Source organism: Plectrocnemia conspersa, unplaced genomic scaffold (genome assembly GCF_051122295.1).
Source record: "Plectrocnemia conspersa isolate PC_06_02 unplaced genomic scaffold, ASM5112229v1 ptg000004l, whole genome shotgun sequence".
In the NCBI taxonomy this organism is placed as follows: domain Eukaryota; kingdom Metazoa; phylum Arthropoda; class Insecta; order Trichoptera; family Polycentropodidae; genus Plectrocnemia; species Plectrocnemia conspersa.
In genome coordinates, this window is record NW_028277168.1 from 19,467,285 (window position 1) to 19,490,755 (window position 23,471).

Sequence of the window (23,471 nt, forward strand, 5' to 3'; positions counted from 1 at the left end):
ATATCTATGATTATTTTCGTATTTACGAATTTTTCTCTGCGTTAAGTTGCGATTTTCTTTTTGAAGTTTCGCCAAAAATGTCTTTCAACATCATCAGGAGAACTTAACTTAAATTTATATTTTTATCTTCTACGAGTTTTGAAAAAATTGATTTTCAATAGCCAAAAACATGGTTTAATGAAATTAGTCCATTCAAAAAATTTGCTTTGCAGTTAGGTTTGCACTAAAATTGTCCGATAGAATTATAACTTTCACGCGGTAATATTATAACCGTTGTAGATTTTTTAAAACAATTACACACATTCATGTATACGGTTGTTATTTTTTCAATGTAGTATGAATTTTTAAAAATACGCATGTTTAAATAAGTATTTCATATTTACGATTTTTCTCTACGTTCATAAAATTTCGTCTACATTTTCAGCATCTTCATAAAAATAGCTTTGGTGCACTTTTTATTTTTACTATGACTTTTTTTAAATTAGAAATTTTTCTTTGCGTTCATTTCAAGTTTCTCTCTCGATATTTCGCCAAAAATGTCATTCAGCATCTTAAGGTGCACTTTTTATCTTCGTAGAAAATTAATGTAATATACAGGGAACAGTCCGTCTAAGATATGAACGCTCATCGTCACAGTATTGGTGAGAAAATATAATAGGGTGACCATGTGAAATTAATTTGTTGAAGAAAGTGTGAAATATCACTTTCTTACTTATTTTGTTTATTTATATACATATTTAACTCAAACACATGAGAGCAGATTTGGTATCACTCTCCAGGTTGAATATCTGTTCAATATAATATTTTTAAAAATACCAGGAATTATTTTATTGATTACAAAATACCACAACATGACAATAATTTATAATAAAAATATAACACATTATAATTTTTAATTCAATATCCAACATATGGTCACCCTAACATTAAAACAGCGCTGATTTAGTATTGGTAACGTTCTCCTATCGGTGTAAACAAATTCGCGGAAAACTGTGTATGAATGCATGTATGCATACACGCACCCTTATTTCCAGCACAACGATGATGAGCGCTAACATCTTGGATGGATGAAATAATTGGTTTAACTTGCTATAACATGGTTTAATGACATTAATCCATAACAAAAACCTGCTTCGCGGTTAGGTTTGCACTAAATTGTCCGACAGAATTATAACTTTTACGCAATTATATTATTATTATAGTATTTTTAACCACTTAAACGTCGGCGCCATTTGTTGAGTTTTTTTACAAAGTATTTTTTTAAAACAAATTAACGAATTATTTACAAATTATATTTTTATAATTGTTAATATTGTACTAGCTTTATTTATATGAATATCAAGTATTTCATATTTATTTTTAGAAAGAGATTCTGACATGTGAAGAAAAAAAACAGGTGACTTACTAAGAAGTCGCTGGCGTTTAAAGTGTTAAACGCGCACATAATATTTTACAGTTATATAGTATATTTTTTTTATTTAACGCATGTTTAAATATAATATTTTTATATTTATGAATTTTTCTCTACGTTCAGTTAAAATTTTTTTTCGCGACGTTTCGCCAAAAATAAGTTTCAGTATCTTTAGGAGAATAACTTTGGTCAATTTTTTTATTTGTGAACATAATTAATGTTATAAACATGTTTTGAAAAAAATGTTTTTAATAACAAAATACATAATTTAACGAAATTAGTCCGTACAAAAAATCTGCTTCATCGTTAGATTTGCACTAAAATGGCTATATTATTATTATAGTATTTTTTAAGACTATCGCGCACGTACATTTTTACAGTTCATTACTGTTAGATAGTATTTTTTTAAATAACGCTTATTCAAACATAGTATTTTTATATTTACGATTTTTTCTCAACGTTTAGTTGAGGTTTTTTCTCGCCGTTTCGCCATAAATTTCTTTCAGTATCATTAGGAGCATAATTTAGGTTTATTTTTTTATGTGCGTAAAATTAATGTAATCGGCACGTTCCGAAGATTTAATCCCTGTTAAGTTAAGCAACAAATGAGTGCAATGGGAATCAGTTAGTTGCATGGTCCCGTATGCGCATTCCCATAATGCATGCTTTAGGGCGCCTTCTCGTGTCTCTTTCTAGCATTCACTCGTCTTTTTCTAGCATCGTCTTGGGGGCGCCTCGCTGCCGCTCGCGCCGACTATTACTATAGAACCAAATATTTCTCTTGTTCTCATTTCGGTATATCTTGTAATTGTCCAGCATCATCCAATCTATGACCAACTGATCCTGCGATCGCAGCGGCGTATGAAGCGACGCCTGTGAGTATTTGTGGAACTGATTTAGGCGCCGGCGTGAAACGTCATCGTGACGTCACTGTGGCGCTCTAACGCGTGTATATTGAAAATTCGCGTCCCGTATAGACATAAAAATTTACCAAACTTTTTGCCCCGTCGGTAACCGTCTGTATCTCGTAAGGGGTTTGATAATAATTGAGAAGATAGTATTATATATTTTTTAAAATATATCAGTAACAGCTCCATAATTCTGATCTCATTGCTCAAAATGTTTTGTTTGAAGAACTAATTAATAGAAATAACCCACAACTTCTACTATTTTGGCATATGATAAATCAAATCGCTTTCATTGTATATGTATTGGAAAAGTTTCCATGAGTTTGTTTCTGTGCAGATATTTGATCACTTCATGTTATATGTTTACAGGTTTTCAAAAAGTTGATGGAAAATATAATTTAAATAATACAAAATGGATTAACGTTGAAATTTGCAGATAAACGTAACCTATCGAAAAAATTGCGTCTAGTCTTACCCTCTGTTTCAGGTCGCAAAGTTATATAGATTGAAATAATTTGATTTGCACTTTGCTTTTATGTTCAGTTATATTTTATTACCAGAATTAAAATTCCTAACACCCCTCTTTCTATTTAACATTATAACACGTGTTTGTTTTTTATTGTTTCAGGTATTATATGCTAGCAGGAAGTTTGGTGTGCGAACAGGACTGGCACAAACTACTGAAGGGCTCAGGAACCGCGGCAGGAGGAGCGAGTGCCCCCGGAACCGTCCGAAAGGGCAAAGTAGGGCGGCCGCGCCGGAGCCGGGACTGAGCCCCGGCGCCCCGCGCAGCGCGCCCTAGAAATTTGCCTCTACACGCCGCAGACCCACCTAGCACACCTCCAGATTTCGAACAGGTAAATACATTTCAAAAATGTTAACCTCTTGAACACGGCGGAGCGATGGTGACTAAGGTGGGGCGAGCTGGACCGCTGCCCCGGGCGCAAAGGGTTAACCTTTAACGAGCGCACGGCGCGTTCCGAACACCGTCCGTACACATTACCGTTAATTGTTATAATTTTTTATTAATTTTTGATCAATCATGTGCGGCCCTCGTGCGAGCATTTTTGTATTATATCGATCTGTTTGTTATTATTGTATATTTTAACTCATCATTTCGCGAGAGGCCTTAAACTTTTAAAAATAACGGTCGCCCCGACCTAAGGATAATATTAAAAAAAGACTGAGACTTAAAAAAAGTGGTAAAAGGAGAAAAACTCTGTAAGATCGACTATTCGAAAACATTGTATCATAAATTTATTTTTTGTAATTACTTAGTTGATAACGACGTTTATTATTTGTTAAACCATCAGTTGTTTGTATGCCAAATGAAGTTTCATCGTTATATTTCTTAACGAAACTATTTGTTAATATTATTTTTTAAGTACGCATTGTAAAAGTGAGAAAGAGGCGCATTTAATAGTAGCCCGGATCTTAAAAAAGTATCTCTTTTTATTTCATTTTAAATCTAATGTAAATATATTTATAACAGTATTTTCTACGAGCTCGATTACTACGATAAAATTATTTGTTATTTGTAACCAATATCTGTTATTAGAATCAATTGTCCTAATTCAATGTATTATATGTACACATTTTATTGTTCTAATAAAAAAACGTGTAAATATTATTATTTTTTATCATTTTATTTTTAACACAAACACTATCACAACATCTAACTAATCCTATAATTTTAAATACGGCTTTCGGCTATGTATAATCCAAAGTTAGGTGAGTAAAACATAAATAATAATCATTTTCTTAATAATGTTTATGATCAATCACGACAATCATTAAAGCTAAAAACTATATTTTATAATAAAAATAATAAAAAATATAAAATTCATAATATTAAAATTAAATTCTACAGCACTATTTTCAGATGAAATTAGACCAATAGTAAATATCATAATTTTATTAATAATCAAGCAAAGATTGAAGACTCATAAGCAAGTAAATGGGTCATTTTCGTGTGCTTTTTTAACAAATAATATATGTATATAAAATTAGCAAACGGATAACATGTCAACTACACTTTTCTATATGTGCTAAATATATATATACAATATTGTACTGCAAGAATACATAGCTATAATATTCTTGAAATAAATGTGTTTTGACATTTGGCTCGGTGAGCTAAATATATTTTAATTTATTTATTATAAATCTCTCGTTGCAACATAATGCGTCACAACGAAGTAAACACAATCAACAACAACAATTAAAATTAGTGCTGCAATATAATAAGAACGCATATTTTTAAATTTAAAATTAAATCTGATATACAATCTTAATTTTTTAAGAAACGTCATATTTTTTTAGTCAACTTTTTGCTTGAATATAATATAGTTGTACGTCTGATTTAGTTATTTTACTATTTTTTTTAAATACTTTTAAATAAAATTTATTGTTTTTTTTTTTTTTAAATATACAAAATTATTTTTAATTGCTATAATGCTTTAAATAAATTAATTTAGTTAAAAAAAATTAAACTCATGATTAAAATTAGGATATTTTAATAAAAAAAATGTTTCAGCTAATAAACAAATTATTATTAAGGAAATTAAATTAAGATTACAATCAACAAATGTCACTGTGCACAATCTAGCTAGATTTTATTTTAATTATTTATAACGATATTCATCCGCGAGATAATGAAAATCTAGGAAAACCTTATCTCTGATGATCGACCGGAATTATAATTATATAATTATCACTAATTCTGATCTTCCAGACACGATTAAAATTAAAAATAAAAACATTAATATCCATATGGAATTCAAACCATGGTCTTTCATATATTAGTCACCCACATCAACATATTTTTATTTTTTTGAAAAAAAAATATTTAGGAGATGAATAAAAATTTTAAGAAAGAATTAGGTAAGACAGGAATTAATTTACATTTTATTTTATTTTAGGAACATTTGAAGTAATATAATATCATACTTCTTAACACTTTAAAAGCCAGCGGCTTTTTGGTGAGTCACCTGTTATTTCTCTTCACGCGACAGTATCTCTTTTTAAAAATAAATATAAAATACTTGATTTACTGATAAATAATTTATTGATTAAAAAAAATATTTGTATATTGGGCGCAATTAATCGAGGGATCAGAACGGATCGATCTACTTTATTTGTAAAATATTTAAAAATATTCGTACAAATTTAATTTTAAGCAAAAAAAATTACAATGAAGATTCTTAATTTGATGATTTTTTCGAGTGATTTCTTGAGAAAAAATAGTGGTTATAAGTTGTAAAAAGAATTTATTATATTATTTACAAAGTTCATTAGTCGGTAATTTATTTCATATTATTTCATTCTTCATTATTAAATATCTTTATTTAGTACATTACTAGCTTTAAAATAGGCAAATGTTGTGTTGCGTAAAAGGCATTATTTTAATGAGAGGTCATTTTAATACATCGATCTGGTTTAAATCTGTTATCATTTACATTATACAAAGTGAAACTTTTCAATTGTTTAACGAGAGTTACTGGTTTAATCGGATGCTGTATACAATTAATTGGAACAGATTATTATCGAAATAGCACGATTAAAATCAAATTTTGCTGAATCACTTCTGTGACACATTTCAGAGAAATATGTTTTATATTATAATATGATATTTCAAAAATATTTTTAAGCTTTTCTGCCAAAAGTAGTTGTAAAGGTTAACCATAAAATATATATATTTTTGGTAGCAAAAGCAGCAAGGTATGCCACCACCAACCGATACCTACTAAACCTAAAGGATTCCATTATTTTATGTCTGAATTTTATTCGACAACAAAACTTAGCATACGCCATAACAAAACGAAAATAAATTTAACGATGCGTACCGCGTTACGCCGATCATAAGCATAAGCATAACCTAAGTAAACATAAACTTTTTAGTTTTGGTCATCGTAAAAAATGGATGTAACAACTCGCCTACGCCACAAATCTGTTGACATAATGAAATAGTACGAGTGAAGAATTTTACTTCCGAGAAGAAGAACAAAAATAAATTCATCAATATACATTGAGGGAAAAAATAATAATATAAAATAAGACCGGGGCACGTACAACAAATTATCTCGGGTTATGCCTCTGAGGGGTTAACAGGGGGGAAACGTTGGAATTGAAGGTGTTCGAAACGCACCCGGGTTGGAGTTTTTTTTATTATTGCGACTATAAAAATATTTATAATGTAGGAACAGTAAAATGCGACGCGTAAAAAACTTGGGCGAAACGACCCGAATGCGGGGGAACGAATACACCCCATTTCTGACACCTAGCAGCAATAAAAATAATTTCATCCAATTATAGCGACACGCATCAGCGTCTGCGATGTGACGTCATAAAATGTATGAGTTTCGACTTCCGCATCTTTATTTCAGCGTTTTAAAACGTAGATAATATACAGAATGTCACAGTAAGTTAACATGTTTGCATTATAACTGATCTTTACCATAGTTCTCAAGGTTTATTCTTCTGCTTATCTGACTCACGATGTGGCTTTTTTACAGAACGTTCTGTTGAAAATGTTTTGGTTAACGTAACTTTGAAAATAGATATCTGGGAACACTTTAAAACAATATACAACTCTTTTAAAATATTTGTGTCTTGATGAGATGTTAATTAAATCACGTATACACAATCCTTTTCTTTCCGATATCAATATTTGCTTTCTTGACAGATATTTTTCATGACATGAATAATATAAATCTTTTCATTCATTATTAGCTGAACCATTTTTTTTATTAAAAAATCCTAATTTTAATCATGAGTTTAATTTTTTTTAACTAAATGAATTTATTTAAAGCATTATAGCAATTAAAAATAATTTTGTGTATTTAAAAAAAAAACAATAAATTTGATTTAAAAGTATTTTAAAAAATAGTAAAATAACTTAACCAGACGTACAACTATAATATTCAAGCAAAAAGTTGCCTAAGAAAATATGACGTTTCTTCAAGAATTAAGATTGTATATCAAATTTAATTTTAAATATAAAAATATGCGTTCTTACTATATTGCAGCACTAATTTTATTTGTACAATTAGGATATTACAACATTTCTTAGCTAAGTTACAAATATGAAAAATAAATAATTCGTCATCCTAGAAGATCTTGACTAAGATATAAATATAAATACATAATTCAATCAAAATCAATTTGTATAACAGAAATTTGGAATCCTTTTCTTTCTGATATAAACCGTATCGAAGATCCTGACCTAACCAAAGATGAACTCATTAAAGTTGAAGTATAAGTTTAAAGAAAAATTCTAGTGCTTCTTGAGAGTCAAGCAAGCTGACAGTTTAATTCTATTTGCAAAAAAAAATTGGAAAAATTTGAATGGCAAACAATTGTATACGATTTTCTCAACCACTCTATTCAACCTTATCTTTGATTTAGTAATCAAAAAACTACAATAATATAATATATGATAAAAATAATTTGTTCCGCAAGAGAATCAGCAGATTGCAAAAATGTATGTGGGCTTTCCACGGAAGTTCTTCCACCGAAAATTTCTTAACAAAAAATGGATCGCTTATTAAATTTTAGATTGTATGTGCTTTTCTAAAGAGTAATTTTAAGAATATTATATAATAGTATTCATAACTAATCTGTTTTAATAAATTATAAATATTTTACTGCTCTTCAAATTATTTAAAAAAAATATTACAAAAATTAAACAGTGAAAAAATTCTACATAAATATATTAAAGTATAAAGCTATCAACAATAACATACTGCATTATTTTTAACACATACTATAAGCAACACATTGTTTTATGTATATCAAAATTTCTCAAGAATTCTCGAGAAAGTCAAAAAGTAAAAATGAAAATTTTTATTTTTTGAGAAATGATAAACGTCGAGAAACCAGAATGTCTACTTTCATCTGACTAGCAAAAATGTCCGTTGAACAAAAAAATTAAAAACCGTGATCTAAAGGGCGGTAAAACAAAAATATTATAGCAGAATAAATAATTGTTTCTTAAAGTAAACAAATTAAACTACTTTCATATAAAAAAATATTCTTCAGCTTCCTTAACGAGGCTCGTTTAACTTTAAAACAAAGCTTACAATGGCTGCTTTAGTGCTACCTACAAGTCTAAACGTGTATTGGGTTGTCGATGTCGATTTATTGTGAGCTTCACTGGTGGCGAGCTCAAGGTCTGAATGTAGTACGAAATAAAAACCGTAGTGTCTAAGCTGAGGCGGCGTTTAACTTTTATACTATCATTTTTAATATATAGAAGATCTAACATACATACATGTATTTCAAAAATGGTCAGGATGAATCAGACTTACCCCCATGATAGCCATTGTTTAAATACATTTATGTTGTATTGATATATAATATCTTCCCTTTAAACTATTAATTTATTATAGTTAAATCCTCGACGATCTCCTATTCCTGAAAATCCAGTCTCTAACTCGATTGCTTCGTAATACGTTAAACGTTATTGTAAGTTGTTTGACTATATACTACACAGTTCCGGCACGTGTGTTTGCCGTTGTTGTCAAAATGTACCTACCCCTAGAAATTGCGCTGGCCTAGACCGTCTAGGCACCCTCGGGGCACCGTCGTCGGAGACTAGCAGGAGAGACGCTCTTTGGCCGGGCAATAGCGTGTTATGGCGTCGTTAAGCACTTTCATAAAGGTGATGATGGGTCGCACAACGTGCTCCTAATTGTTACGGCTAACTGCCTAAAAGGAGGAGACACTGCTCGTTGATATTGTAACGAAAACGATTCCGCTTCAGACAATGTTTTTTTTTGCATCTATAACGCCAGCGTTATCTTTTTGATTTTTTTCATATTGCTCCGAATATAAAATTGTAGGATTATCTTTGGTAATGGTAAGCAGTTAACACAAGTGCTGTTAATGCCGACAAAAACAAAACTTATAGTACCATGTATTTTTTAACTGTTTTAGATTATAGCATTACATAAAAATCGACGCAATACTTATTAACATAAATTACCTAAATATGCAGATTTAATTTAATGAATTACATTAAAATAAAGATATTTTAAATATTTTCATTTCATTTCCAAACATTTAATCAATGTTATTTTTGAACAATATTCAGTGCTGCTGTTATTGGTAATAAAATTATTCAATTCACTTGGGATATTTTTTAAAAATGTGAGAGCAAAACAGTATCTTAAATTTTTACACAAAAGTTGAGCCATCAATATACTTTGTATAATATAAGAGAGGTAAAAAATAATGGTTTTTATTACTCAAAATTGACTTATTTCACTTTTTTCATTGATTTAGTAAAAAGTTCCGAATATCATCCATGATGGCAAAACAACAACGAGACATTTCATTCATCATTGGTAAGTCGATTGATTATTTATTGTTTTTTAATGTAAGTGTTTGTGTGATGATTATAAATATATCAATCAACAAGTCCGGGTTTTGTTCTGCTTCCTCCACAGAATCTAATTTTAACTACTAAAAAAATACGGGAGTGTTTTGGCAAATAAATGTACATATTTAACGCTGTTTATACATTATATAAGCGGTAGACTTACAGCTATAAATATTTTAATTTTATATTAGAATTTTAACGCTATTTTTAAGTAAAAATGATTAAATATTAAATTATATATCTAAAAAAATATTTCTATTCCAACAATGTATCGATTTAAATATTGGATAGTGAATTTATGCACGTATACATAAAATATTGAAAAAAGATACTTGGTCATAAATTTGCTAAAAGCATTTTTTACCTCTCACATTCAAAGTATAGAAATAAGCATTACTTGACTATAATTATTTTTTTAATGTTGATTTATATTAAAAATTATATCATATGAGTCCAGATATGAACATTCTCAATAACATAAAAAATAAGTAACTACGACCTTAATTCATCACTTATGAAAATCAATACAGTAATCTAAATAAAAGTAAAAATAAAAAAAGTTTAATGCTAATTAAAATTTGTTGCTCGTGGATTTTTTCATTTTACAATGTTTATTCTGATAAATAAGCTTTTTTTAATTTCTTAAGTAGTAATATTATTTGTATTTATAATTATATATTACCCAGGTTTTATCAGCATATCAAAGATATATTATTAGAGGTATTTCAACGTTTATAATGTTAAAATACATTAAAAACATTTGTTGTTTAATAAATCATTTTACTTTTAGTATTAAATTTCTATTCGTTGATTTTTATCTGAATATTTCTTTTGAAAATATAGTTGCTTTAGACTTTTAATTTTAACTTACAATTTGCTGGTAAAAAAATCTTTGCTAGTAATCTCCTATATTAAGGATTCAAATCTGTTATGCAAATTTTGAAAAAGTGTGGCGTTACATCTTCAGCGCTTTTTAAAATTTAATATATATATATATATATATATATATATATATATATATATATATATATATATATATATATATATATATATATATATATATATATATATATATATATATATATACACTATTACAAGATTAAAAATAAAGTATAATACATACATAATAAGTTGCTGTTTTATAACTATTTTCTAGTGCACAGAAGAAAATTAGAGAAATAGTGATAAAAAACATAAGATAAATTAAGAAAAAATATCTCTAATATAAACCCAATTATTAATATTAATATGCTTTAGATAGACTATTTATTATACTTAACTGAGGATCTGGAGCATTAAAGTAAGCCTTAATTTATACAATATATTTATGTATTTATATACATATTTTTTTATATTAAATGATACTAATTTGAGTCCATCTTTAAGAATTTTAGTTTTATACCAGCAAGAGTGAGAATGAAAATAAACATAGTGTAAGAAGAAGCTAACTAAAAATATTAAAAATTTAGAAAAGTAGAAAACCATTATTGGCATATCTTTTTTATATTTTTTCTTAGCTGACTTCAATTTTTTTTGTTTATGAATAATAAAATATTATACATGATTTTTTAGCTTGGGCTTATTGCTAAAAAAATAGTTTATGTGAATTTATAAAGCCGCTTATATATAACATTGTCAACATATTAGAAATATCTGTATTCCTATTTATATAATCAAGATTTAATGCAATCTAACATATAGCTATTCTTGTTATATTCACATATATCTATAATATAATTGTTCTAAGCCGCTGCCGGACGGGCATAACTTAAAATTAAACATTCTCCGTTCAATTATCTACTCTGTAAATCGTATCACTTTGTTTGAACGGTGTATAATTATACACGTAAACAAAGGAAATATATTTAATTATAATAATAAAAATAAAAATTGAATTTGCTTACTTGCTTTCCAAGGCACCTGTAATGCGTTCTGTTGTTTCGACCAATGAAAAATAAGCATTCAAATATAAAACAAGATGGCCGACAGTACCGTGACAACAGTTTTAAATAATTATTATTTATAAATAAAATTTTGCTACGCGACAAAAATTTTCATTAATTCATCATTTCACTGAATATAAATAATCAGATTGCAAATTAACTAGGTTTGTTATAACCATGAAAATTAAATATATACATAATGTGTTGAGGATTAGAAGAATACATTGATTAAACTAGATAAACAATCATAAAACAATCTTCGTAGTGAAATCTTCGATTTTTAATTCCCGGCGACGGGCTCTGAGGCCGAAAAGTGAGTTTTTCCTTTTATAAATAATCGGATTGCAAATTAACTAGCTGTGATATAACTATGAAAATTAAATATATACATAATGTGTTTAGGATAAGAAGAATACATTGATTAAATTAGATAAACAATCATAAAACAATCTTCGTAATGAAATCTTCAAATTTTGAATTCCCGTCGCCGGGCTCCGAGGCCGAAAAGTGAGTTTTTCCTTTTATATTACATAAACATTATCATTGCTTCCGATTTAATGCACATATACGTTAGATTTTAATAATTGCTAATAAACCAGGTAGTTTTAAACGTTAAAGTGTGTATCCGTAGTATGTATGAGGATTGAAAGTTAATGTCGATCAAATCGGCGCTGTCGGAGTGGGAATATCAGCCAACGGACAGCTTATAAATGTGTAGTTTCTTGGATGTTATTCAATAAACAACATTTTACAATGATTATAAATATGTGATTGCATACCTGGAATAGTCGATAGCCAAAATATCTAAGAGTGGCTTATTTTTAATTCCGATGTGGCAAAATATGTATATATATGTCATGGGTTTTTAATCAATTTTTGTTCTGTGCCATCATTCCTCTTTAGGAATAGCCAAATTTGAGATATTCAGTTACATCAAACTTATGTAGTATGTTCTTTATAAAAGGATAATACTTGCTGACAGTGACTTCAACATGAGAAGATTCACTCTTTGTTTATATATACTAATTCTACGTTGTAGCTATATAGGTCATCAAATTGTTCCATCATTGCTTCTGAAAAATAATAAGACCTTTATCAAGAGTTAAACATTAAACACATTATTCTACTAATATAATCAATAAATTGAATTTAAACTACAACCGAAGAACAAAATTGAAGGAAGTTACTGTAGAGGATTAAACACATAGATTGGCATATTTTCATCTTCTTCAAAATTGTCGCAATATGTCATATTTTAATTGTTTGCCATACGTAAATGTTATTAGATCTATCATTGTTTCTCAACATTAACTGTAAACGATACTAAATAGTGGGTAAAATGTAACTTTTTGTTTACACTAATACAAGATTTTTCATTATTACTAGCATTGTAATATGTTTAATTAACTTTGGTATGTATACCTTTAATTGCCCAATCACTGCTGTTTGTCTTTTAATACTAGATCCTGGAAAGTCAATGGTAATTTTGTTAGAATAACCGTGATAAATTATTCATATAACCAAACACTATGTGGCACACTCATAATTTAAACTATTATTTATAATTCCAATACTACACCACTTTAAATCAACTTCAACTACTTTGTAAGAAAAATCCAGTGATTATAACATACTTCACTGTTTATTTAATCGCACTAAGCTGTATCCCTGCGCGCATGACAGATGAACTGTCACATGTATGCAATCCAGGGGAAATCCCGGTCATGGGCGCGCTTGAGAACGAACTACGAAATTAATTTTAACGATTTAAATTGTAAAACACTTATCAAAATATGTATAAAAATCATCAAATTCTAAAAAATTTTTTTTTTAAATATGTTAAGTTTATACGGGATTTAAAATATAATATAAATTTTGTGGATTTGTATTAGCTTCTCTATACAGAAAAATATGTACTTAAATTTTGGAGAACGTTGGCGATTTAAAGTTATAGTTTTTAGAGAATTTTTAAAATTTCACTTGAAAAAACATTTTCAACAAAAAGGGAAAAGTTTCAAAATAAGTACTATTCATTACAAACCAACTACTAAACACATAATGTTGCAAAAATTTCTCTTACTGACGCCTTTGTAAGGAAACTAGACAAAATTGTATAATACTAATTTAAATATTTTTTTAATAATAAAATTTCAGCATAAAATTTCAAGATTTATTTAAAATATTTTTTTCAAAATATTTTTTATTTTATTATGGATTTTAAATATTCTTAATTTATTATAGATTTTAAATATGCTTAGTTTATTATTCATTTTAAGTAAAGTGAAAATGTTTGCACTTATTAATTATTAAAATATATAATGCTGCGCAGAAAAACAATTACTTTAAAAAATATATAGTCAAAATATTTTTTAATAAAAATAGACAAAGGTCTCAAAATTATTAATATTTTTAAAGCTCACTTTTGGTCTAAAGTAACAGATTAGGTGCTTGATATTTTCAGTTTATTGTTTCTTTCTAATTAGTAAATGTAATTAAAAACTGGCTTTTATATTTACACATAAAACATATAAACAACTTTTTTTTAATTATAAAGTAACTTATGGTGTAACAAGAAAACTTTTTATTACTAAAATTTAAATTTATGATAAAATTGTGTTATATGCAGCGTTAAAACATACCCTCAAACACCTAAAATACGCTAAAACACAATCAATGACTTAAAATTGTGTTGTAGCGTCAGTAAAGTGTAACAAAATATTTTTAAATATCAGTAATATTTTTGAGCGGATGTGTAATCAATGATATTTATTATTATTACCTACTTTTAAATGATACAAAATGTTACGATTTAATATTATTTTTTATGTTAAAATACATTTTGGTAGTTTTTGGTTTAATAATATTTAGTTAAGTTATAAACCTATTTTAAAAATGAATACAGTGAAATCTCTTTGTAAATAATGAACTTTGAAATAACGAAATTCCCAGTATAACGAATCTTCAATTTGTCCCCGAAAAACTTTCATGTTAAATATTTTCAGTATAACAAAATGTTTTGATATATTTATATATAAATATAATATAGATATATTTTAATTAATATATATAGGTTAAAACGCAACTATTAGATAGATATTTATACAAAGACCTACACTGGTCGACAGAAGATTATTCTTCTCGTCAACTGACCTCAAGAATCAGCTGATTTAATTTCGTGGACTCCTCTCATGGTTCTTAAGCAGCTAACATGCGCCACTTATTGACTTCAGGGTAGGTCCTTCAAATATAAAAATATTAATACGTCGACGCCAATGGACTATCCTGGCTTCTGGATCGATTGTACTTTTGACCACGATTGTGACTATTCCTTATGCCAGCTCGGCATCAGCTCGTAAGAGGACGTCACAAAATCGTCATACTTTCTATACGACTCCCTAGATTTAATGTCCACCTAAACGAAAAAAAGTTAGATTACCTCTCGTCTTCCTGTTTATCTCAAAAATGATAATAGTTTATTTCTTGTGTTGTATTAATATAAAAAAATCTTTAGGGTGTGTATTTTTAATTTTTAATAAATTAGTTTTAATCCAAGTAATTTTAATTGACAATTTAAAAACGACCCTTTTAAATCATAAAAGCATAGATATACCAAATATAGAAAAAAGCGCCGTTTTGCCTGTTTTCGTCGTGTGTCGCCGCCGCCTTTCGGCGCCCAAAAAGGTAATTGGGCGGTTTCGTCGCCCAAGCCGTATCAAAGGTGGGCGGCCTCGCTAATTGGTTTAGACACCGCTTTTTTCGCGTGTTCCGTGTGTTTTTCGTGTGTTTGCACAAAGGGCCGACCGGACACCGGGGCGTGTGTGTCGTCACTTGCAGGAGAACAACACGTAAACAGGGTGGCTAAAGTGGGGATGGGAATTTCCTCCCACCCACTCACTCCTACACACTCGCGCCGTTTAACCTTTTAATTAGGAGTGCGCCAAAGAAGCGTCATGGTCTCGTGAAGGGCGGCCCGTTCAAATAATGTTTATTATTGCCGCCGGCCGCCACCAAAGGGACCTGCACAAATTGACTTGCCAGGCCCTTCTTCCTAAACTGCTCGTTTAAAATTTACTTTTTGACGCTTTTAAAAATTCAAACGCGCTTTGATAGTATTATAAAATTGATCATGTCGGATACACGATGTGGAGTTTCGAAGGGGATATAATACCAAACAAACATATTTTCTAATTTTCTTTTGATCAATTTGCTTATACTATTATTTCAATTAATTTAAGCGATTTTATAAGCTTATCCTTTAAGATTTAAGTTAAACTTGTAAGTAGTTCTGTAAGTAAAGATAAAAGTACAAAATATATGTTTAAATCATAAGTCACCACCTTAAGGTGAACAATACACCACAAAATATTATTTAATTATAATGTTTTTTTATTTATTATTTCTTCAGATATGTATGTGAATATTAGCTATCTGGGGTACCTTAAAACAGTGAAAGATCGACCACCGTACATGTACGGCGATACTCCTCAAAGGGTTAAATAGATTAGATAACTTCTTAATAAAATCATTTGCTTTATTCTTACTATCTATAAAACCATCTTAATTCATTAATTTTTGAAATTCGAGTGGGGAGCTAGCATTTTGATTGAATATTGAAAAGTGGGTAAAAAGATTTTTCCTTAAAAAATAATGTGTTAAAAATAAAGGCATTTTATATTTAAATATAATTAAGTAAATATATTTTGCATAAAATATAATGCGTTTTAGAATCTTTTGAAAGTGGCCCAAACCGTTTAAGTACTTATTTTGATTTATTTTTAATTTGCGAATACTACTTTTAGAAAAAGCAATTCTTATTTTATAAATAGCATTTATTATTACTATATAAATAGCAAATATTAATTATAAATAGTTTAAAGTTTCTAGCCCTAAGGGGTGTGACTTCGCAGCCAGAAAAACGCTGTTGGAAACTAGTAATAATTTAATATATAGTATTACATATATTGTGACACACTATGGTATCGAGTATCGTTATTATCCGAGAGGTGGTAGAGAAGCTAGCGGAGGGATGATTTGCAGTGGATGCTCCTAAGAGGTCTTGTAGTTGTGTCAGCGATGGTGTAGTGGAGGGTCGTTCCTCTCTGTTGCGACGATCGTATGGTGGAGTCTCTCTCTGTATATGACCGTATGGTCCTTTTTAGGCCATCTCTACCGTATCTGACCTCTCCTCAATGGAGACTAGATTGCAAAGCTTGCTGACGAATCACAACCATGCAGCGACCATCCAGCCAATTATTGCTTAATGGACATCCCTCTGAGGTCGAATGGTGCAACGGGAATATTGTGATTTTACGGTGCTTTTTGTCATCTGATGATATATTATTTTCGTGCCCGTTTCGCAACAAAAAATATTATTTCAATGCATCGGAGAGTAATTACGTTTTATTTATATGAAACCTTTTTTTCTGGACGTAACAAGGTCTTTTGCGTGGTCTCGTCCCTTACACAATATTGTCAAATTTTTCCTTTTTTATTACGGATGATCATCCTTAGTTACGGTAATTATTGTGCGAGATTCAAGAATAAGAAGATCCCCACAATAGCATTTTTAATTTTATAAGTAGCACCGTATAAATAGCAAAAAATAATTATTTTCTGTCTTTGATATTAGTCGATATTATTGGTGAAAATTTTGTATTAAATTGTGCAAATAATTTAATAAATTTTATTTTAAGTTGCTTTATTTTCAAACTTGCTATTTAAAATTTAAAAATTTTGCAAACTACGTGTATATATATTGCCATGCTACAATTTATTATTAGATAGAGATTTTGAATTTTGTCCTTGAAGAATGAGTCAAATAAGAATCTATCTTAATTGCTTAAATATGTATCTGCATGACTGTTCAAGTATAGTAAAACGATAAGATTATTCAACCATTTCTCTATTGGTTTCGCAGATTTATATGATGTTATGACCCTGCATAATCTTTGATCCGAGATTTTTTTGCCGTCCCAGTAAGGTTCACGGTTCGCTTTCGTTATTCTGCTCGGCTCCGGTGCACTTCCGACGCTGGGTTCTGGGTACACACACCGGCGGGCATATGATGCCTTGCGAAATTCAATCATTTCAGCGTTGTTAGCTGCAGTTTGCAGTGGTTCGGGGCAAGTGAGGGTTATTGTGGTGTGGGGTGCCGCTGACCGCCCGCCCGCGGCCATTGTAAACCCGACAGCAGCCTGCTAAAACCGCTTTGATGTTCAGCTCTAAGAGATAATTAACCCGGGCCGATGTATCTGACTTTGTGAGCCGATGGGGTGCGGGGTGGTGGGACCTCGGACTGCCCCGTACGCCTCGGGGGCCCACCGTTCTCTCTCTCTCTCTCCCCCATCGAGCACATAAATTTCTCTCCCAACTAATAATTCTCGTGCAGAGACTAAACGCTCGTGAGATTGTGGAGTAATTAATGTTCCTAGCAATTGTTTTGTATGGAGCTGTGGATGTGTATATGTATATTTGTATGTGTGTGAGTGTGTACAGGGCCGTTTTGGGTGCTCGGTGAAAAATAATCCACCGAGGCGCTATTCTTTTGTAAGAAATAGTTTGTATTTTAAATAACATATAACAAAGTAGCAAGGTGACAAAATACTCTATATTTTAATTTGAATTTTTATTATGCTCATTGTAAAATTCATAGAAATTATAATAAAAGAGAGTCACGATTGCGTCCCTTATTCTTAACCTTCGCGACCAAAACGTCAGCGTTTAAGAGTGCTCCTCTTGCACAAGCCATGTAGCTTCTCAACTACGATATTTTCGGCGATGGTACGAGGAGCTGTAAAAGTTGTGTGCATCATAATCATTGCTCTCGGTGACGCGCCAACTGCGGGTTGTGGTCTGCGAGGTGTATTCTAGTGTCATCGTCCTTAAGAGGATGAAGTGGCGCAGACTCTTGGCTGATCCTCTATGGAAGGCCTTACTCTGTGAATGCAGCTCTGAAGTCTACAGTTACTGAGGGTGTCGATAATGTTTTTAATGCATACCCGACAAGCAAAATGCAAAAAGCCCGAGTACATAAGCACTTCTTTTTTTTTTAAATGTCTGGTTGCCGTCTTAAGAACCACTGCCCAGAGCTTTGCTCAAAACAAAAAACTTCACAAAAATGTATAATGCAGCAACATTTATTTAATTAAATAAAACACGCGCTATCTACGCTTCTGAAAAAGTAAGAAGCATCTAAATTCTAGTTCTGAGAATCGTCGCTATCTCATCGGGCATAGCGCTATTAGTAACAATATCAATAGTTATTTATTTTTTTATTTTAAACATACTAATTATTTTAAGAATTATATGTTATTTTATTATAAGAATATTTTATGTCTAGCAACGCACATGATTGCTCAACAAATATCTAACCATTTAATTGTAAAAAAATATATTGTTAGTTAGTTAAAATCAAATTTTTATTGTGAAAAATTCCTGAAAATTTAAGAATGATTTTTATTTTTATTTTAAAAAAAAATCAATATTTAATAGCCGGCCGGTTAGAGTAATAGAAAATCGCAAAAAAATGTTGGTCATTCAAATACTTTCGATCTTCCGAAAAAGTATGCATATTTTCAAACATCTGGCACGAGCACCTTCGGAAAGTTTTTTTATCTGAGTGTCTTATTTTATTAAACAATTTTAAAAAAAAGTCAAAGTTTGATAACCAAAGTAAAATGTATCCTGTAGCTTTTATTAAATTTTAACTGTTGATATATATTCGGTAATTGTGATATATTTCAAAAACCCACTGATCATAAAATGATCCACAGTTTCCTAAAAATAGATTCGAACTCGAAACTCATATCATCATATCTTACTATATTTTTATTCCATATGAAAACGATCGCTCATGGAGATTAATTAAGACAATTAGCGATAGATCCGATCACACGCGTAAAAGCGGAATGAGCAACACGAGCCAATTACGTCTCTATATCTTCTCGTACGCTTCCGTCACTTATCTGCTAATTAAAATCGGTTCCGGAAAACGGGAAAGCTCTAACAATCACGCAATTAGAACGCATGCGCAAATGCAAAATCTTGCATATCACCGTGCCGGGACAATATGTACGTACTGTGTCCGCGATAAGTATCGGCCAGGTATGGGGAGGCATGGCGCGGCATGTCGATCTTGTTAATTAACTAACAGAATTCCTTGTAGCCAGAGATGTTATTCGCCGTGCTCTGTGTGTCGTATCAGATTCGTCTAAATATTTCATCGGGGTTGTCTGTTGTCGGACGAAACCGTCTGTGTATGACTAATTCGGATATCCTCGATATGGAGACACGGACGGCGGGTAACATTCGCTAATTAATAAATAACACTGGTAAACCCTCTCATCCTTATTTTAAATTTGTAACTTGTCAAACGTGATAATAAATTGTTTTAAATATAAACCTTGTTAATAAATTTATACGTTTGTTAAAATTAAAATGCCCCTCTCTCTTTCTCATTAAAACATTTTATTAGAGACAATTGTATGACTAAAATATTTTTATTGTTATACTGTTGAATTATGTAAATATAATCAAATAAACTTGGGTATTGCTTAGAAGTAAATTAAAAATCACCGAACTTCAATGGATTGTCGATACCACCCACAGAGTAAAGAAAATATATATATATAATAGAGACGGTGACATAGGCCAAAATCATGCCAAGTTTTTATCTCGACTTCTAGTCGCGCGATCATTAACCTCACCGTGTGTCGGCAGTGTTTGTATCGCCGACGGACAAAATGACCTTGTGACGTTTCACAAACGAATAGGGCTGTCACATTTGTAATTTCTTAATTTAAAATTTTATTTATTAATTCATTAATAATTATTATATTATTACACTCGCTAAGTTTTCTAATCGCGATTTCATCTATAACGAAATTGCAAACTAGTTTATAATTTGTCGATTGAGATTTTATTTTTAATGCTTCAAATGCTTCAAACGTAAACCCTGGATCTCCGTTCAAGTTGTGATACCATTTACCGATGGTTCTTAGGTGAGACAGATTAAAATTTAAAGTCTGTCGAACATATTGATAAGCTTTGGGAGAATAAAAAATTAAAGTTAATGAAAACCATCGAACTCGGGTTGAATACTTGGCTACTTTTGAATTATTTTTTCTTTATAAAAAAGTTAACAATTCTTTTGAATCAGAATCAAAATTTGCTAATAGTGACAAGCCGTTTTCATCATTTAAAAGTACTTTGTCTGTTATTGACTAAACTATATTTTCCAAATTAACTATTTTTTGGTTTCTACGATAAAGTTTTTGCCTTAGTGCGTGTATTATTTTTTCACATTTTTTTGAAATTAACCAAACATAATTTAATTTTCGTAACAAATTTATGTTTCTAGGAGAATTGTAAGCATCAGTATTCGAAATTGACGTTGATGGGAGTGAAGACGATGGTTGGTTTTGTAAAGGGACTGAGTTGGGTTTTAATCGTTTATACCCACCTTTTATGATAAAAAAGGAATCTGGGTTGGTCCGAACAGATGACACTTCTCACGGATGGCTTCCATGAAGGACATAAAATATGTTCAAGCGTGTATAATATTACTAACTCTTATATGTGACTAAAATATTTACTAATGAAATATTTTTATCATTTATATTTAATTTAAAAATAAATGAAATATAAACTTGAAAAATGGAATGCGCAGCACGTGTAAAATGACGTGTTTTGTACGCGTCACTTTTATTAAAAAATCCTAAAATAACACAAATAATTGCAAAAAATAAATTGCAATTACACGATAATACCGAACAGGAAGCCATATTTTAATAAGTTTGTCGAATGTGCGGAGACGGGCACCACCGATCACGCTTTCGGGGAGAATGATCTAGAGAGGAGGCGAATAATATTTTAAAGCACGCTTAATTTCTTCCTATAGGCCGCTCTATATAATATGATATTCTTTACTCTATGATACCACCCCTAGGCAACTTTTAAAATTGCTTCATTAAAAATACGCTATTAGAACTAGCGTATTGAGAGTTAAAGTGATACGCGCTCCGCGTAACGAAACTGAGCATCCTCGACGCAAACTTATCGCAATCTTTGCAGATGTGTATAGCTAGTCGAACGTCACTCCCTAGTTATTCTTCTTAAAACAATTCCGCATTAACTATATAAGAATTCCATTGGGTAAAAGGTTTTGAAAAATGTAAAGACTTGACATATATAATTGTTTGTCGATCAATCACATCCACAGCGACTCCAGATTTTTTTGTCAATACAGTGTGAAGCTTTCAGGTCGTTAGCATATAATATAATCCTTATTCTAAGTTCTCAATTGTGTCATGTATGTCGTTCTTAAAAATAAGAAAGCAGAATGGATCCAAATTGGATTTATCAGAGCAAAAATTACAGAGTAGCTGGAGAAAAAGCTATAAGACCGATTTATTAGTGTATAACTATATTAAGCCCTAGCTAGACCTGTGCTAAAATTTTTTCATACCCAAAGACAACAGGACGTTCTTCCACATACAATCAAAAACGATCATTTAAAATCAAAAAACACCTGTAACACAAACATAATTTTAATACGTCTATATACTTCCATATATATTAAATACAGACTTTGGGCTTTTATTATATTATTATAAACAGTTTAATTGAAAGAAATCGGATACATCCAACGGATTACCTTTCGCTGTTTGCTCGCCACTTTTTTCTTTTTATTCCATATTAAATTCGGGTCGCGTAGGCGAAACGACCGTAATTCGGTTATCCGCCGTTTTGCGACAGAAAAAGGTGTGTACTCGCTTATCCGGCGCGGAATTAAGGTGGCAAACAGAGCGAACGATTGTGTAGGGGTTGTCGCCAACCTGGCGAAACTAATTCAGTTTAAATTTTCGGCGAAACCGTACAGGGGGGTTGGTTGGACCGGTACACGCCGACGGGGGATGAGCGGAAGTCAAAGGGCTGCTAGGACAATTTGGTACGCCGACGTAAAAATGGGAAACTGCTGAAATTTTGCTTAATTCGCAATCTAATTTTGAAATCGACGCGATTCGATCGGAACCAAGAATTAGCAGATTGTCAATGCTCCTTTAGGATTTGAAGCATTTTATTGCGCATTTCATTTGGCCGTTCTCAGATTTTTATTTTATCGTTCCTGCATTTTAATCTTACTAACATTTTAAATCACTCAAATCAATGGCGAATAATTTTTTTTTAATATTTTTTAATTGATAGATTAGTGGTATAAATCAGTGACTAATACCTTAGCATTTTTTAAATTTCTATCGTATCTGGAAGATCATCCAAGATGGGTCTTCACCTCCTCTAAGAATATTATCCATCTCCTCCGGTTCTGTAATAGATTTCTCCAATTTTTGTCCAACCACCGAAGTACTGCCGACCCATCTTCAGTCACCAGACTATGTGTGCAGCTATTTTATTTATAGTGCCAACTTTTTTATTCATATAATGAACTGAGAAATTAGCATACAAATCTTAAAATAATATTACTAAATTATAAAATTTCACAGATGATTAATCGCATTAACCGAGATAAAATCTATGGATTCACGTCGCTATTTGACGAGTGATGTTTTCTTAAAACGGTATCAGAGCTGATAGTGAGGTGTTAAAAGGGTCCTTAGGGTTGTTTATTCGGAGCAGATCATCCGGTTTAGGGGAAACCGGCCCACCGGGACTGTTGTAACTAAGCCGTGGTTTTGTTTCACGGCCGAATAGTGTTTATTCAATTGAAATAATTTACTCAAAACGACAACGAAGAGACACGGGCACACACACATTAAAAGCCGATTAATCCGATTAGAAACATTCCTAGAGAATTATCACTTTTCGACGAC

General features: G+C 30.6%; 1 protein-coding gene across 2 annotated transcripts in view; it reads left to right on the forward strand.

The window, feature by feature from the left end:
• LOC148236195 (LIM domain transcription factor LMO4.2) overlaps nucleotides 1-3,949 on the forward strand; it is a 158,842-nt gene extending 154,893 nt beyond the window's left edge. For both annotated transcript variants that reach the window (XM_088185136.1, XM_088185137.1), the window contains one exon: nucleotides 2,948-3,949. In XM_088185136.1, coding sequence (XP_088041262.1) covers nucleotides 2,948-3,092 — 145 coding nt within the window. In that variant the 3' untranslated portion in view covers nucleotides 3,093-3,949. The remainder of the gene's footprint in view (nucleotides 1-2,947) is intronic.
• The last annotated feature ends 19,522 nt before the right edge of the window (nucleotides 3,950-23,471 follow it).